This window comes from Giraffa tippelskirchi, chromosome 2 (genome assembly GCF_054371585.1).
Source record: "Giraffa tippelskirchi isolate mGirTip1 chromosome 2, T2T-mGirTip1v1.2.pri, whole genome shotgun sequence".
Taxonomy (NCBI): domain Eukaryota; kingdom Metazoa; phylum Chordata; class Mammalia; order Artiodactyla; family Giraffidae; genus Giraffa; species Giraffa tippelskirchi.
The window spans coordinates 81,503,982-81,519,603 of NC_137276.1; the positions used below are offsets into that span (position 1 = coordinate 81,503,982).

General features: G+C 38.3%; 1 protein-coding gene across 1 annotated transcript in view; it reads right to left on the minus strand.

Annotated features, from left to right (window-relative positions):
• Window positions 1-15,622, minus strand: part of RYR2 (ryanodine receptor 2) — an 849,571-nt gene that overhangs the window by 358,989 nt on the left and 474,960 nt on the right. Inside the window, exons 24-25 of the mRNA XM_081569302.1 lie at window positions 13,751-13,854; window positions 1,631-1,714 (exon numbers count right to left, since the gene is read on the minus strand). Coding sequence (XP_081425428.1) covers window positions 1,631-1,714; window positions 13,751-13,854 — 188 coding nt within the window. The remainder of the gene's footprint in view (window positions 1-1,630; window positions 1,715-13,750; window positions 13,855-15,622) is intronic.

The window sequence follows — 15,622 nt, forward strand, 5'->3', positions numbered from 1 at the left end:
AGCTAGTGGTAAAGAACCTGCCTACTAATGCAGGAGACATGAAACACAAGTTTGATCCCTAGGTTAGGAAGATCCCCTAAAGAAGTGCATGGCAAACCACTCCAGTGGTTTGTTACCTGGAGAATCCCATGAACAGAGGAGCCTGGCAGGTCATGGTTCATAGAGTCATAAAGAATTGGACACGACTGAAGAGACTTAGCAATCAAGAATGCACAGTACCTTGAAAAGTATAGTAGTACAATAGTGGGCATACAGGGGCTGGCATTGAGTGAACAGGCAAGAATTACTGACTGGAGGAGGGAGGGGTAGGAGACAGTAGAGCTGAAGGATTGTTAGCAATAGGAGACAGAGGGGAGGGCATGCTGCAGTTGCACTAATGCCTGACATTTGATGGCACAGGTTCTGGTTCCCTGCTGGAACTAGATGCACGTCTGAAGCTTTGAAAGTTTGCAACGTGAAGGTTTATATGTGCGGGACTTACTGGATACAGTTTTGGTCTCAAAAATTAGTCCTATACTTTATACAACTTTGTACAATGTGTTTTTAATACCTTTTCTAAAATGGAAGACCTGAGTAAAAATGTTTGTTGGCCTAAAGGATCTGCTAGAATTTGTATTTGCATAGCAAGCACGCTATTTCTACTTTAATTTTATGTTTACCTGGGGTGACTGAAGAAAATTATGGAATAGCTACGTGTACTTTGGGCTTCCCTTGTGGCTCAGCTGGTAACGAATCCACCTGCAATGCAGGAGACCTGGGTTCGATTCCTGGGTTGGGAATATCCCCTGGAGAAGGGAAAGGCTACCAACTTCAGTATTCTGGCCTGGAGAAGTCCATGGACTATATAGTCTATGGGGCCCCAAAGAGTCAGACACGACTGAGTGACTTGCACTCACTCACTCACGTGTACTTTGTTTTCATCTCCATGATATTACTTGGCAAACTTCCAGATATGCTATTTACAACATACAGGCCCCAAAAGAGTGATTTGAATACTTAACAAAAAGGTAACAAAATGAAACAGCTATAATTCATTAAGCACTTAACTTATTTAATCCCTAAAACTTCCCTTATTAATTAATATCTGTGAGGGGGTAAGAAAGCTGAAGTTTTAAGAAGTTAAAATAAGGTCACAGAGGTTGCATTACAGTAGGCAAAACCACTCCCAGAGCATCCCATGGCTCAGTTTTCTCATCTTAAAGTGGGAGTGGTAACAATGACTTCATAACTCCTGCTAAAATAGATGTTCTTTGTGAAAATAAATAAAATGATACATTTTCTGGTGAAATGTGGGAAACCACATACAATAAGGATGTGGACACATGTGCTCACACACACACACACACACACACACACACACACACACACACAAGGAAAATAACCTAATCGTAACACACTACCAAACATTTTGTGAGCCTGTTTCCCCTTTGGGCAATGTGATGGAAACTCTCACCCCACCACCATAAACTTGATGTAGCCCCTAAATTAATGCAGCATGTTTAAATTCTGAATCTGAATTGTATAGCTTATGTATGAGCAAGGAATCTAGGATTTCACTGAGAGTTATGCAGGTGCAGTAACACTAAAGTAATGCATGGACCATTTAACACTGCTTAGACATTCAACTTACTTCTTTGGCAGCTTCATTTTTTTCACCTTTTCTTCAGCGTGTTCATCTGATATACCCACATGGCATCCTAAAGCCAACAACGTCCTGGAAAACAAAATCAAACGTAAGTTGCAATAACCTTTCCCTATGTCCACAATAATCCAATATAATAGCAGCTGGGAATGAGGTACAACAGTCCACCTTAAATGTAGACAGGTCTTTTGCTTTCAAGCAAAAGGAAAGCTTACTTACTTGTAAATTATTTACTACTGAGTAATGAGTAGGACATTTGAAAATTGAACGTTTCAAACACAACAAGGAAAATATTGAAAAGTCTCTCTCCAATCCTGTCTCTCCAACTTCTGTTCCTTTCCCTAAAGGAAATGGTTGCTACTAATTCTTGGATGTCCTGCTAGAATCTATGCATATTGTAAAGCAGATTTGTGTGTGTGTGTTTGGGCATGTTGTTGCTTTCCTTCCACTCAATGGTTAGCTGTAAGAGACAGTTTCCACAATTTGCTATCTTGACTTCAAAATATAACTTTGATACACAGTATGACTTTGATTCACTATCCTTCATATACAGCTAGTTTATTTTTCAACAGTTCTGAAGTGTTCCATTCACTGGATATGTCACAGTGTTTAACCCAATTATCTGTTCACAATTTTTGTTATTACAAACAATGCTGCAATGAAAAACCTCATACATTGAACATGTGTACTGTAACCTACAGAAGGGAGTACAGAAAGAAGCAGGGCAAAGGATAACAGAGTTTTGCCAAGAGGATGCACTGTTCATAACAAACACCCTTCTCCAACAACGCAAGAGAAGACTCTACACGAGGACATCACCAGATGGTCAATACCAAAATCAGATTGATTATATTCTTTGCAGTCAGAGATAGAGAAGCTCTATACAGTCAGCAAAAACAAGAATGGGAGCTGACTGTGGCTCAGATCATGAACTCCTTATTGGAAAATTCAGACTTAAATTGAAGAAAGTAAGGAAAACCACTAGATCATTCAAGTATGACCTAAATCAAATCCCTTATGATTATACAGTGGAACTGAGAAATAGATTCAAGGGATTAGATATGATAGACAGAGTACTTGAAGAACTATGGAAGGAGATTCGTGCATATGGTACAGGAGGGAGGGATCAAGAACATTCCCAAGAAAAAGAAATGCAAAAAAGCAAAATGGCTGTCTGAGGAGGCCTTACAAATAGCTGTGAAAAGAAGAGAAGCAAAAGGCGAAGGAAAAAAGGAAAGATATAACCATTTGAAATGCAGAGTTCAAAAGAAGAGCAAGGAGGAACAGCAAGGAAGAAAGTCTTCCTCAGTGATCAATGCAAAGAAATAGAGGAAAACAATAGAATGGGAAAGACTAGAGATCTCTTTAAGAAAATTAGGGATACCAAGGGAACATTTCATGCAAAGATGGGCACAACAAAGAACAGAAATGGTATGCACCTAACAGAAGCAGAAGATATTAAGAGGGGGCAAGAATAGACAGAAGAATTGTACCAAAAAGATCTTCACGACCCAGATAATCACAATGGTGTGATCACTCACCTAGAGCCAGACATCCTGGAATGTGAAGTCAAGTGGGCCTTAGAAAGCATCACTAGGAACAAAGCTAGTGGAGGTGATAGAATTCCAGTTGAGCTATTTCAAATTCTAAAAGATGATGCTGTGAAAGTGCTGCACTCAATATGCCAGAAAATTTAGAAGACTCAGCAGTGGCCACAGGACTGGAAAAAGTCAGTTTTCATTCCAAACTCAAAGAAAAGCAATGCCAAAGAAACCTCAAACTACTGGACAATTTCACTCATTTCACACCCTAGTAAAGTAATGGTCAAAATTTTCCAAGCCAGGCTTCAACAGCACGTGAACCATGAACTTCCAGATGTTCAAGATGGATTTAGAAAAGGCAGAGGAACCAGAGATCAAATTGCTAACATCCATCTGATCATCATAAAAGCAAGAGAGTTGCAGAAAAACATCTATTTCTGCTTTATTGACTATGCCAAAGCCTTTGACTATGTAGATCACAATAAACTGTGGAAAATTCTGAAAGAGATGGAAATACCAGACCACCTGACCTGCCTCTTAACAAACCTGTATGTAGGTCAGGAAGAAGTTAGAACTGGACATGGAACAACAGACTGGTTCCAAATAGGAAAAGGAGTACATCCAGGCTGTATATTGTCACCCTGCTTATTTAACTTATATGCAGAGTACATCATGAGAAACGCTGGGCTGGAGGAAGCACAAGCTGGAATCAAGATTGCCAGGAGAAATAACAATAACCTCAGATATGCAGATGACACCACCCTTTTGGCAGAAAGTGAAGAAGAACTAAAGAACCTCTTGATGAAAGTGAAAGAGGAGAGTGAAAAAGTTGACTTAAAGCTCAATATTCAGAAAACTAAGATCACAGCATCTGGTCCCATCACTTCATGGCAAATATATGGGGAAACAATGGAAACAGTGACAGACTTTATTTTTTTGGTCTCAAAATTCACTGCAGATGGTGACTGTAGTCATGAAATTAAAAGACGGTTACTCCTTGGAAGGAAAGTTATGACCAACATAGACAGCATATTAAAAAGCAGAGACATTACTTTGCCAACAAAGGTCCATCTAGTCAAAGCTATGGTTTTTCCAGTAGTCATGTATGGATATGAGAGTTGGACTATAAAGAAAAATGAGTGCCAAAGAATTGATGCTTTTGAATTGTGGTGTTGTTGAAGACTCTTGAGAGTCCCTTGTACTGCAAGGAGATCCAACCAGTCCATCCTAAAGTATATCAGTCCTCAATATTTATTGGAAGGACTGATGCTGAAGCTGAAACTCCAGTACTCTGGCCACCTGATGTGAAGAACTGACTCATTTGAAAAGACCTTGATGCTGGAAAAGACTGAAAGTGGGAGGATAAAGGCACGACAGAGGATGAGATGGTTGTACAGCACCACCCACTCAACAGACATGAGTCTGAGTAAACTCCAGGAGTTGGTGATGGACAGGGAGACCTGGAGTGCTGCAATCCATGGGGTTGCAAAGAGTCAGACACAACTGAGAGACTAAACTGAACTGAAATATAACCTTCATCTGTAGGATAAATTCCTAGACACGCAATTACTGGGTCACAGGGGATATACATTTCAGAGTTTGACAAATATTGCCAAATGTCTTTAAAACTGGTGATCATTTATATTCCCGTAAGCAAAGGATGACACTGCCTATTTCTCATGCGTGTTCCAACAGAGTTGTCCATTAATATGCTAATGAGATCTTATTTATAGTTTTAATTTGCATTTTTCTTAATACAATTGCATTTGAGCACCTTTTTCCGCTGCTTCACTGATATCTGAACTTCCTTTCTTCTATGAAAATATCCCTTGTTCATTTTTCTGTTAGATTTGGGCTTTATTGTTACAGTTTATAATCTCTTCAAATACACAAGATACAAGTTACAAATATTTTCTCCAGTTTGTGATTTGTCTTTTTACTTTCTTTATAGTGTTCTTTCTATGTAGAGTGTTCCAATTTGTTTCAATTTCATTTTGCTTTTATATGATTGAATCTTTCTGTTGTTTTTTTTAAATGGCTTCTGGGTTTTATATAATACTTAGAGACTGGGCTTCCCTGATGGCTCAGTTAGTAAAGAAACCACCTGCGATGCAAGAATCTGCCTGCAATGCAGGAGACCTGGGTTCGATTCCTGGGTCAGAAATATCTCCTGGAGAAGGAAATGGCAACCCACTCCAGTATTCTTGACTGGGAAATCTCATGGACAGAGAAGTCTGGTAGGCTACAGTCCATGGGGTCACAAAGAGTCCAACACGACTGAGCTACTGAATCACCATCAGAAAGAGACTTCCCATTTGTTAAATTGTTTCAAGGAAATATATGTGCTTTTTAAACAACAGGGAGGCCATACGTATTCAGATTAAGCCTTTAACTTTATTTCCCAGAAGGATACTCAGTTATCCATAAAATATTTACTGAATAATCCATTTAAAAAATTTATTGGAGTATAGTTGCTTTACCTGTTAGCTCCTGCCATACAGTGAAATGAATCAGCTATATGTATATGCATGCCGCTGCTAAGTCGCTTCAGTCGTGTCCGACTCTGTGCGACCCCATAGACGGCAGCCCACCAGGCTCCCCCGTCCCTGGGATTCTCCAGGCAAGAATACTGGAGTGGGTTGCCATTTCCTTCTCCAGTGCATGAAAGGGAAAAGTGAAAGTGAAGTCGCTCAGTCGTGTCCGACTCTTAGCGACCCCATGGACTGTAGCCTACCAGGCTCCTCCGTCCATGGGATTTACCAGGCAAGAGTACTGGAGTGGGGTGCCATTGCCTTCTCCGATGTATATGCATAACCCCTCTTTATTGGATTTCCTTCTCATTTTGGTCACTATGGAGAACAGTATGGAGGTTTCTTTAAAAAAGTAAAATAGAACTTCCATATGACCCAGCAATCCCACTCCTGGGCATATACCCAGAGAAAACCTTAATTCCAAAAGATCCATGCACCCCAAAGTTCACTGCGGCGCTATTTACAATAGCCAGGACATAAAAGCAACCTAAAGGTCCATCAACAGAGGAATGGAAAGAAGATGTGATATATACAGGGACATTACTCAGCCATAAAAATGGAATGAAATTGTGCCATTTGCAGAGACGTGGATGGACCAAGAGACTGCCATACAGAGTGATATAAGTCAGAAAGAGAAAAGCAAATATCATATATTGATGCATATATATATAGAATCTAGAAAAATGGTATAGATGAACAATTCATTTTTACCACTGATTTGAAATGCTACTTTTCTGATATATTTAAGTCCCCTTAGGTTTTTAAATCCTTTTCTGGACTTTCCAGTCTAGAAAAATCTCCTGTTTACATGATACATTGGGATTCCAATTTGCCAATAACAGTTTTTCCGCTGTTTAGACACTCTGTTTTCACTGTTTTCCGCTGTTTTCACTCCCTTTAATGAATGACCTTTTGTTGATTTTTCCAAGAAAGATCATCATCATTCACATTTAGAGTTCAATCTTAAAAGTCCACAGACTTAGGCAGAACAACATCCTTTAGTATTCCTGAAAACGAGTGGTTCTACCTACTTCGATAGAATGAGATGCAATGGCATAAACTTTTTGGATGACAATTTCTAACATCTGGTTAGTTCCAAAAGGAAAAGTCAAGTATCTAAAATCCATTTATACTTACCCTCCTTAACATTTAGAAAAGTGACAATCTGGAGATAGATATAGATACACACACTTAACCATCCTGTTATTAAGTTAAATTTTAGATTATATATGGCAAAAGTGAGATTGACCGTTAAATTGTAAGAGCAGGAACTAACTGAAGCTGTATAGTTAGTTAAAATATGTGCCAAATGAGGGGCTTCCCTGGTGGCTCAGTGGTAAAGAATCTGCCTACTAATGCAGGAGACATGGGTTTGATAACTGATCCAGGAAGACCCCACATGCTGCAGGGCAACTAAGCCTGTGCACCACAGCTACTAAGCCAGTGCTCTAGAGCCCAGGAACCGTGACTACTGAAGCCTGTGTGCCTAGTGTTTGTGCTCCACAACAAGAGAAGCCACCTCAATGAGAAGCCCGCACACTACAATTAGAGAAAGCCCATGCAACAACGAACACCTAGAACAGTCAAAAATAAATAAATGAAATTATTTTTTTAAAAAAGAATGTGCCAATTAAAATGAGATAGATCAGCAATAGAAAAATAAAAATTGACTCAGAACAAACACAGGTTATGCTTGTTCAAACACTGCCCAAGGAACAGAAAGTTCCCTGCCATCATCTTCCACTCATTTATCTATTCAGTATCTTTTGAATTCCACTGTGTGCCAGGTCCCGTGCTAAGCTAATAGGCCAGTGAGGACTAAGACAAAAGGCAGTGTCTTGCTTGTCGTGACAAATATATAGGGCTATGAAAGGGTCAAGCAGAATACCAACCCAGCTCTTAGGGAACTCAAGGATGAAAATAATATTGAGATTTATCTCAAATCCAGGTTACTAAACTTCCAAGTGCATGGCTACCAAGAAATCTGATTAGAACATAGAGAGCCCTGCCTAATACATTAAGTAAGGATAATGACTATCATTGAATGACCATCACTACGGTCCAGTTTTAGAATACTTCTATTACTCCATCAGATTCTCTAAGCCTGTCTGCAGCCATTCATCATTCCCACTCCAAGCCATCATTAATCTGTTTTCTATCTCTATAGAATTTCCTTTTCTGGATATTTCATATAGATAGAATAATATTAAATCTTTCATGTCAGGCTTCTTTGACTTAGCATAATGTCTTTCAGGTTTATCCATGTTGTAGTGTATATTAATAGTATATTTCCTTTTATTACTCAATAGTATTACATTTTGTTTACAAATGTAAACAAATACAAATGTAAACAAATACAAAATGTATCACATTTTGTTTATTCGGTCATCAGTTTATTGAAATTTGCAGTTTCCAGTTTGGGGCTGTTATGTATGATGATTCTATGAATATGCTTTGATGAACATTCATGTACAAGTCTTTGGGTCAACATAGGCTTTTATTTCTCTTGTGTAGGTATGTAGGAAGGGAATTGCCTTGTTGTTGTTCAGTCACTCAGTCATGTCCGAGTCTCTGCGACCCCATGGACTGCAGCACACCAGACTTCCCTGTCCTTCACCATCTCCCAAAGCTTGTTCAAACTCATGTCCATTGAGTCGGTGATGCCATCCGGCCCTCTCGTCCTCTGTTGTCCCCTAGTTTGTCACTGTTTCCACTGTTTCCTCACCTATTTGCCATGAACTGATGGGACCGGATGCTATGATCTTAGTTTTTTGAATGTTGAGTTTTAAGCCAGCTTTTTCACTCTCCTCTTTCACCCTCATCAAGAGGCTCTCTAGTTCTTCTTCACTTTCTGCCATAAGGGTGGTGTCATCTCCATTTCTGAGGTTATTGGTATTTCTCCCACTAGGCTGTATCATAAATTTATGTTTAACCTTTTAAGAAACCACCGAGCGGCAGGGCCATTTTACATGCCCACCTGTAATACATGTAGATTTCAGTGTTTTTCTACATTTACAACAATACTGAGTGTATCGGTCATTTTGATTATGACCATTCTAGTATGTGTGGTTGTATCTCGTTATGATTTAATTTGCATTTTCATAATGATTAATGATGTTGAGCATCTTTTCATGTGTATTAGGCATTTACATATCTTTATTAAAATATGTTCTCAAATGTTTTGCCCATTTTTAAATGGACTGTATAGATTCTTATTATGTAGTTGTAAGAGTTATCTATATATTCTGTGTACAAGTTCTTTATTGGCACATGTACGATTTACCACAAATCCTACAAATGTAACTTACATGATTTATAAATACTTTCTCTCACTCTGTGCCCTATGTCTTCATTTTCCACATGGTTTCTTTTGTAGTACAAAAGATTCTACTTTCAATGAGATCCAAAGTATTGATTTTGTTTTCTTCTACAGATATTTTTTATACTATATCTAAGCACTTTATGTCTAATTCAAGGAGATTTTTGAATGAGAACAACGAATCTTTTAAGAAATCTATTTAATATTATTAACCACACCAAGTTCTTTGAATAAGAACTCTTTTGTCTTTATATGATCTTTTTTAAAAATTAGGGTATAGTTGCTTTACAATGTTGTGTTAGTTTCTGCTGTACAACAAACTGAATCAGCTATATGTATACATATCCACCCCCCCTTGGGTTTCCCTCCCACATAACCCCCATTCATTCAATCCATCTGGGTCACCACAGAGCATTAAACTTATAAGCTTTTGCACAGCAAAGAAAACCATAATTGAATTGAAAAGACAACCCTTGGAATGGGAACAAACATTTGCAAATGAAGCAACTAACAAGGGATCAATCTTTAAAATGTACAAACAGCTCATGAAGTTCAATATCAAAGAAACAAACAACCCAATCAAAAAATGGGTGGAAGACCTAAATAGACATTTCTCCATGGAAGACATATAGATGGTCTTCACGTAATCTTTATTAAGATAATTTTATTTGACTTAACACTGTTCAATTCACCCATTTTAAATGGTTTTAAGGTCTGCAGGAGATTGGGAGAGAGCAGTGTGAGCCGTGAAGCTTGTGCAGAGGTTAACAGACAAGGACAGAGTAGGGGAAGTGGAAAAGGATGTGTTAGGGGTCAGCTCACCATCTGATTCCTCTGTCTCCCACAGTAACTTACATATGCATTCAGTACATCTTGACTATAAGATTAAGTGGCAATAATTAGTTCATGTGGCATTTTATTACTTCAAGTATAAGGCCACCAACAAGAAGAGGAGACAGACTGGCACAAAGCTACAGAGAGAACAGAAGGCACCCTGTTGCTAAGATAGGCATTTGGTATGTAAACGCCTGCCTAGAGACTGAGTTTTATTGCTTATTTGTTGCTTTATTCATTTGACAAATATCACTGAGCTCTGTGTAAAGTTCAAATGATGGTGACTAAAATCAAGTGAGATGCCTGCCCTCAAGAAACTTAGGTCTGGGACTTTCCTGATGATCCAGTGGTTAAAAATCTGCCTTGCAATGCAGGGGACATGGGTTTGAGCCCTGATCAGGGAACTAAGATTCCACGTGCCTCAGAGCAAGTAAGCCCTTATGCTGTAACTACAGAGCCCTCACACCACAATGAAAGATCTTCCGGATGCAACAAAGATTGTGCATGCTGAAACTACTAAGACCTGACTCAGCCAAATAAATAAATGAATGAATAAAAAAAAAAATTCAAGAAACAAAGAAACTTACATAATAGGTCTGGTGGAGTTCAGCAGCCATCCTGTGATTATACACAGAAAGATTCTATGCTGAGAGATATAAACGGGCTGGGTGCCTATCAAACGGGGCTTTATTGAGTCAAGCAGCTCAGCAAATGCTGCCTGAAGTGACTTGAGATCTAAAGGATAAGAATAGACCCTGGAGGAGAGCATTACAGAAAGTGGACACAAAGGGGAAAGGAACAGGCAAACAGGCAAAACAAAGGCTAGTGTGATGTCAAGCAAAGGAAAATAAATTAGCCTCCTATAAGATGATGCTGGGTAGAAGGGAAGGACCTTGAAGGACCATTAAGCAAATTAGAGTATTTTCTTTATCTCAGGAGCAATGAGAAGGAATTCAAATAGGGAGAATGGTATCACGTAAATATTTGGAAAAAGTTCAGCAGGCTACAGAGGGCAGAATGGGTAAGAGAAGAGCTAGGTTAACATTTCAACTGTATCTGTCAGGACAGTTTTATATATATAGTGTATGTGTATAAATATATATACACACACACATACACACACACACACACACACACACACACACACACATATATATATATATATATACATACACACAGTGGAACAATTACTCAGCAATAATAAAGGATGAAATAAGCTATTTGCAGCATCACGGATGGACCTAGAGATTATCATACTAAGTGAAATAAGTCAGAAGGAGAAGACAACTACCTTACGATATCACTTATATGTGGAATCAAAAATATGACACAGAGAAACAGACCCACAGACACGGAAAACAAACTTAGGGTTAGCAAAGGAGAAAGGGGGGGAGGGATAAATTAGGAGGTTGGGATTCATGTAACACACTAATACATGCAAAACAGATAACCAATAAGGACCTACTGTATAGCACAGGGAACTATACTTAATATTTTACAGTAACCTATAAGGGAAAAAAATCTGAAAAAGACTATATGTGTGTGTGTGTGTGTGTGTATAGATAACTGTACTCCTGAAACTAATGCAACATTATATATCAATTATACCTCAATTAAAGAAAATGGCAGCTTAGGCTAGGGTGGTACAGTGCTGCTTTGAAAGAGGATGTCAGAATTTCTGTAGTGCTGTACAACGTACATATGACCATTCAAATCTGGAAGTTAGCTGTCTTTGTCAACAATTTACATAACAAAAATCACATAAAGTGTAACAAAAAAAATCATATTCACATGAAATCACCACAAATCCAAAATAAGGAATATTCTGAAATAATCGTCTGCTTATTTGTTACTTGGCACTCCTCAGGATGTAACGAGTAAAGTTGCTAATCTCCCCCATAGTATATATAAAAAAGAAAAAACACCTAAACTTTATAGAGTGCTTCTTCTGTTAGACATGATGGTGTTAGAGGCTTTATCAGTTGTGTGTCATTTAATCTTTACTACAGTTTCACAAAGTAGATATACTATGATCCTCATTTTAAACCGATGCAATTAATAGAAAGTCTAAGGTTCAGAGATACTAAGATTCCCTCTGGAAAAGCAAGTCCTTAAATCCTAACCATCTAGATTCCTTGTTCTTACCCAGTCTGTTCTAGTGCCTGTAACTCATCAAGTGAATAAAAGAAACACAGAAAGTACTATGCTTTCTTTAAACTACTGAAATTGGGCATAGTTTGAATTTTGGAGAATAGGAGCTCTATTTTAAATTTTAAAGAAACAAGTGAAATGATTTCATCATAACACCATATAAATATTAAGAATGAGTTCTTGAAAAGGTTTATTAGCATTCACCATAGGCAACAGCACCATGGTATGTGCAGTCTTATGACTAATCAAGCCAGACACCAGGAACTAAAAGGAATGAGACTAGATTATATGTAGCAGTCAAAGGCTCAACATGCCAAATGTGAATATGCAGACTTCTACATTACAGGTTACCCAGGATTTGCCTAGCTGGCTTGGCTATCAATTGTTAAAATTATAGGGAATGTACCACAAATTTAATGAAATTATCTTCGGCCATGAACTTTCAAAAAAAGCATTTTGTTTTAAGAGATGGATAAATAATGGGCTGTCATGAATTACCAAGCTAAATGTACAAGCTTCACATCAAGATCACAGAGGAAGACAGGAGATGTAAAGAGGAGGTACACGGGTCACAGTGATGTGTTCTGCGGTCCTTATTACAGAAAAGCTTTGTCATTAGTTACCTGGAGTGATTTCTCCATTTACTCGATTTGTATTTATATATTCTTTTCCCTTTTAAGTTACTAGTAGAGCCTAAACTCAAGGCCCAATTTATTTATTTATTTTCATAATGAAAATCACTACATCATCTTTGCAGATATATACCTGGACTGAAGTCATAGAACTTGAAACAGTGTTTATGTTCTAGATCTTTGGTAAAATAATTTCAATAGAAATAGCTCTTTACACTTAACAAAACTGAAACAAAACAGAAATAGGAAAAAAAAGTATTGTTTCATTCCTAACATAAGCAGGTATTAGGATAAGTGATCTACTGGAACAAATCCAGTTATTCAAGTCCAACAAGGATGGAAAAGCACAAAACTATATGCTTAGTAAGTACTTCATAAGCACTTGCTATTTGACAACTGTCTAACCATTCCTGAGTTAGTGAAAGGATCCCATTTTCTGATCATGTATCAGCAAGTCTTACAGTGAAAAACAGTTCTAGATGAGAAGCTAGAGAAACTGGATCCCTGTTCTAGCACAGCTACTAACTAGCTGTCAAGGCATCTGACAACTCCATGAGAATCCTCAGCTGTGACATCGCTGGTAAATCTGAAATAATAACACACAGCCCAGGGTGCTATTAGGAAGATTTACCCAATATCTGTGTGAAAAGAAAAAGCTCTAAATAAATAAATATACTGATTAGTATAAAGCAGCATATGGTATTACTACTAACACTAATAATGCATGTCATTATTCAAAGTTCAATGCAATACCTTAACTGGTATAAAAATTCTGAAACACTCGTTTTAGTAGCGTCACTTGCCTTGTCACACACCAGTAATGATTTATGACTGACAATCTGAGAAGTACTGAATGCAATGGCAAAATCCTTATATTCCCAAATACCCATAAACATCCATAGTTTACCCTTTAGGAAACACTTAGAGCACAAAGTCATAAAGTAACATGCTCAATGCCTAGTCCAAACAAATACTGATTCAATCCACCAATGCATTACGAAAAAAATCTAACTGGAGCTAAAATAAATTAAACTGTAATATAAACACCTTGTTTTCTTCAGGGACTACAGAGAGGAAAATGAGAAATTTAAGAAACTCACTTCAGGGTCTCAAGCGACATCTGTAAATTGTAATTGCGTTCCTGTTCAGGCAGCTTGGAGAACTCCACCAGACACGGGTGCTGTCTCTTATTGTCATCTCTAACCTGAAACAGAACAGGAAATCAGCATATAACAGTTTCTAAGATCATATACTGGTGATGGTTATCCAATTGCATGGAGGAAAGTGAAGTGGGAAGCAAGAAGGGAAACTGAGACCTTCATCCCAGCAAGGCTGCCTCTGTCATCCTTCAGGCATGGCTAATGCTCAAGGTCAGTGGTAAACCTGGCATTGTTTGGGCTACCTTACGTTTTCTCCTTGCCACCATTTCCAGTCAGTCCCAGCTTTCACGTCTGCTCTGCCCTGAAACCTCCATGCCCACTCTCACAGCAACTTACAGCCTTTGCTTCAACCTTACTTTCTCAAAGTGGCTTGTCCTGCCCACCTTCCTAATCTGCCAATCTGCTACTCATCCTATTTTTTTTTTTCCCATAACAGTTACCACTGGCTAACAGACTAGGGTCTTATTTATGGGGTTGTCTATCTCCCTGCAACTGCAAGAATGTAAGACCAAAGGAACAAGGACTGGCCTCTTTTGTTCTTTGATAATGTATTCTCAGAACCGAGAACGTGCCTGGCACATGGCAGGCATGCAACAATTGCTTTGTAAAATGAAATGAACTCTAGGTAGAAAGGTATAGTAATAACTCAGTTGTTATTGTTACATGTTTAGACACAGATTAGAGACATCAATTAACATCATGACTGATTGATATGAACTCTTGGTGGTGGTTCCTTCCAGCTGTTCATTTCATCCCATGTAAATTACTTCTGCTCTCACAAGTCACTCCAGTGCCTTACCAAAGCCAGGTAATATCCCACAGATACTTTTCATATTAATCCTTGAAAGTGCTAGCAATCAGAATAAACTAAATTCAAGATTTTAGGACTGAACTAATGGGAAAGATGTTCTATATCCTTGCATTAGTAATTAGATTTTTGTCTTAGAGGCCTAAATTACACAGGCATTACTGCCACGGTGACACCTCAATCACAGCCATATATTCTCAGAGAACAAATTACTCCCTGGGAATAATTACCAGGTTTTATAAATGTCACATAAAAAAGTAGGAAAACACGAGCAAGAATTTTTTTAAAGTATTCAGGAGCTGACAAGTTAAAAACAAGATAGTTATTCTTTTCTTTCTTGATCACTGCAAATGAACAGGACTTACACAAGAGCACATAGCTTATTTATTAAGGGTGTTCAGTGAGGAAATGAAACCATGAGTTACAAAACCAAACACCAAATGCTAAACATAAAGGTAAAAATGAATGTGCCCAAGTTCAGAGACAATTTACTCTATATCTATGTAATTTCCACTTACCCTCTTCTCTACACCACAGAGTAACTGTCCCCATTATCCTCTCGGGTGTCCGAGCTAAAACAAGAAATCTATCCAGATTTCCTTCCTTCTCTTAAACACTCCCCATACTTGAACTTCTTTAAAACCTCTGCAGTCATATCTCTCCATTCCTCCTGCCAGTACACAATTGGGAACCTCACCACCTCTCACCTGAGTCCTCTAAAATGGTTCCGAAGAATTTATTTACAGGGCAGCAATGGAGAAACAGACATAGAGAATAGAATTATGGACATGGGGAGGGGAAGAGAGGGTGAGATATATGGAAAGAGTAACACGGAAACTTACATTACCATATGTAAAATAGATAGCCAAGGGGAATTTGCTGTATGGCTCAGGAAACTCAAACAGGGGCTCAGTATCAACCTAGAGGGGTGGGATTGGGAGGGAGATGGGAGGGAGGTTCAAAACGGAGGGGATATATGTATACCTATGGCTGATTCATGTTGA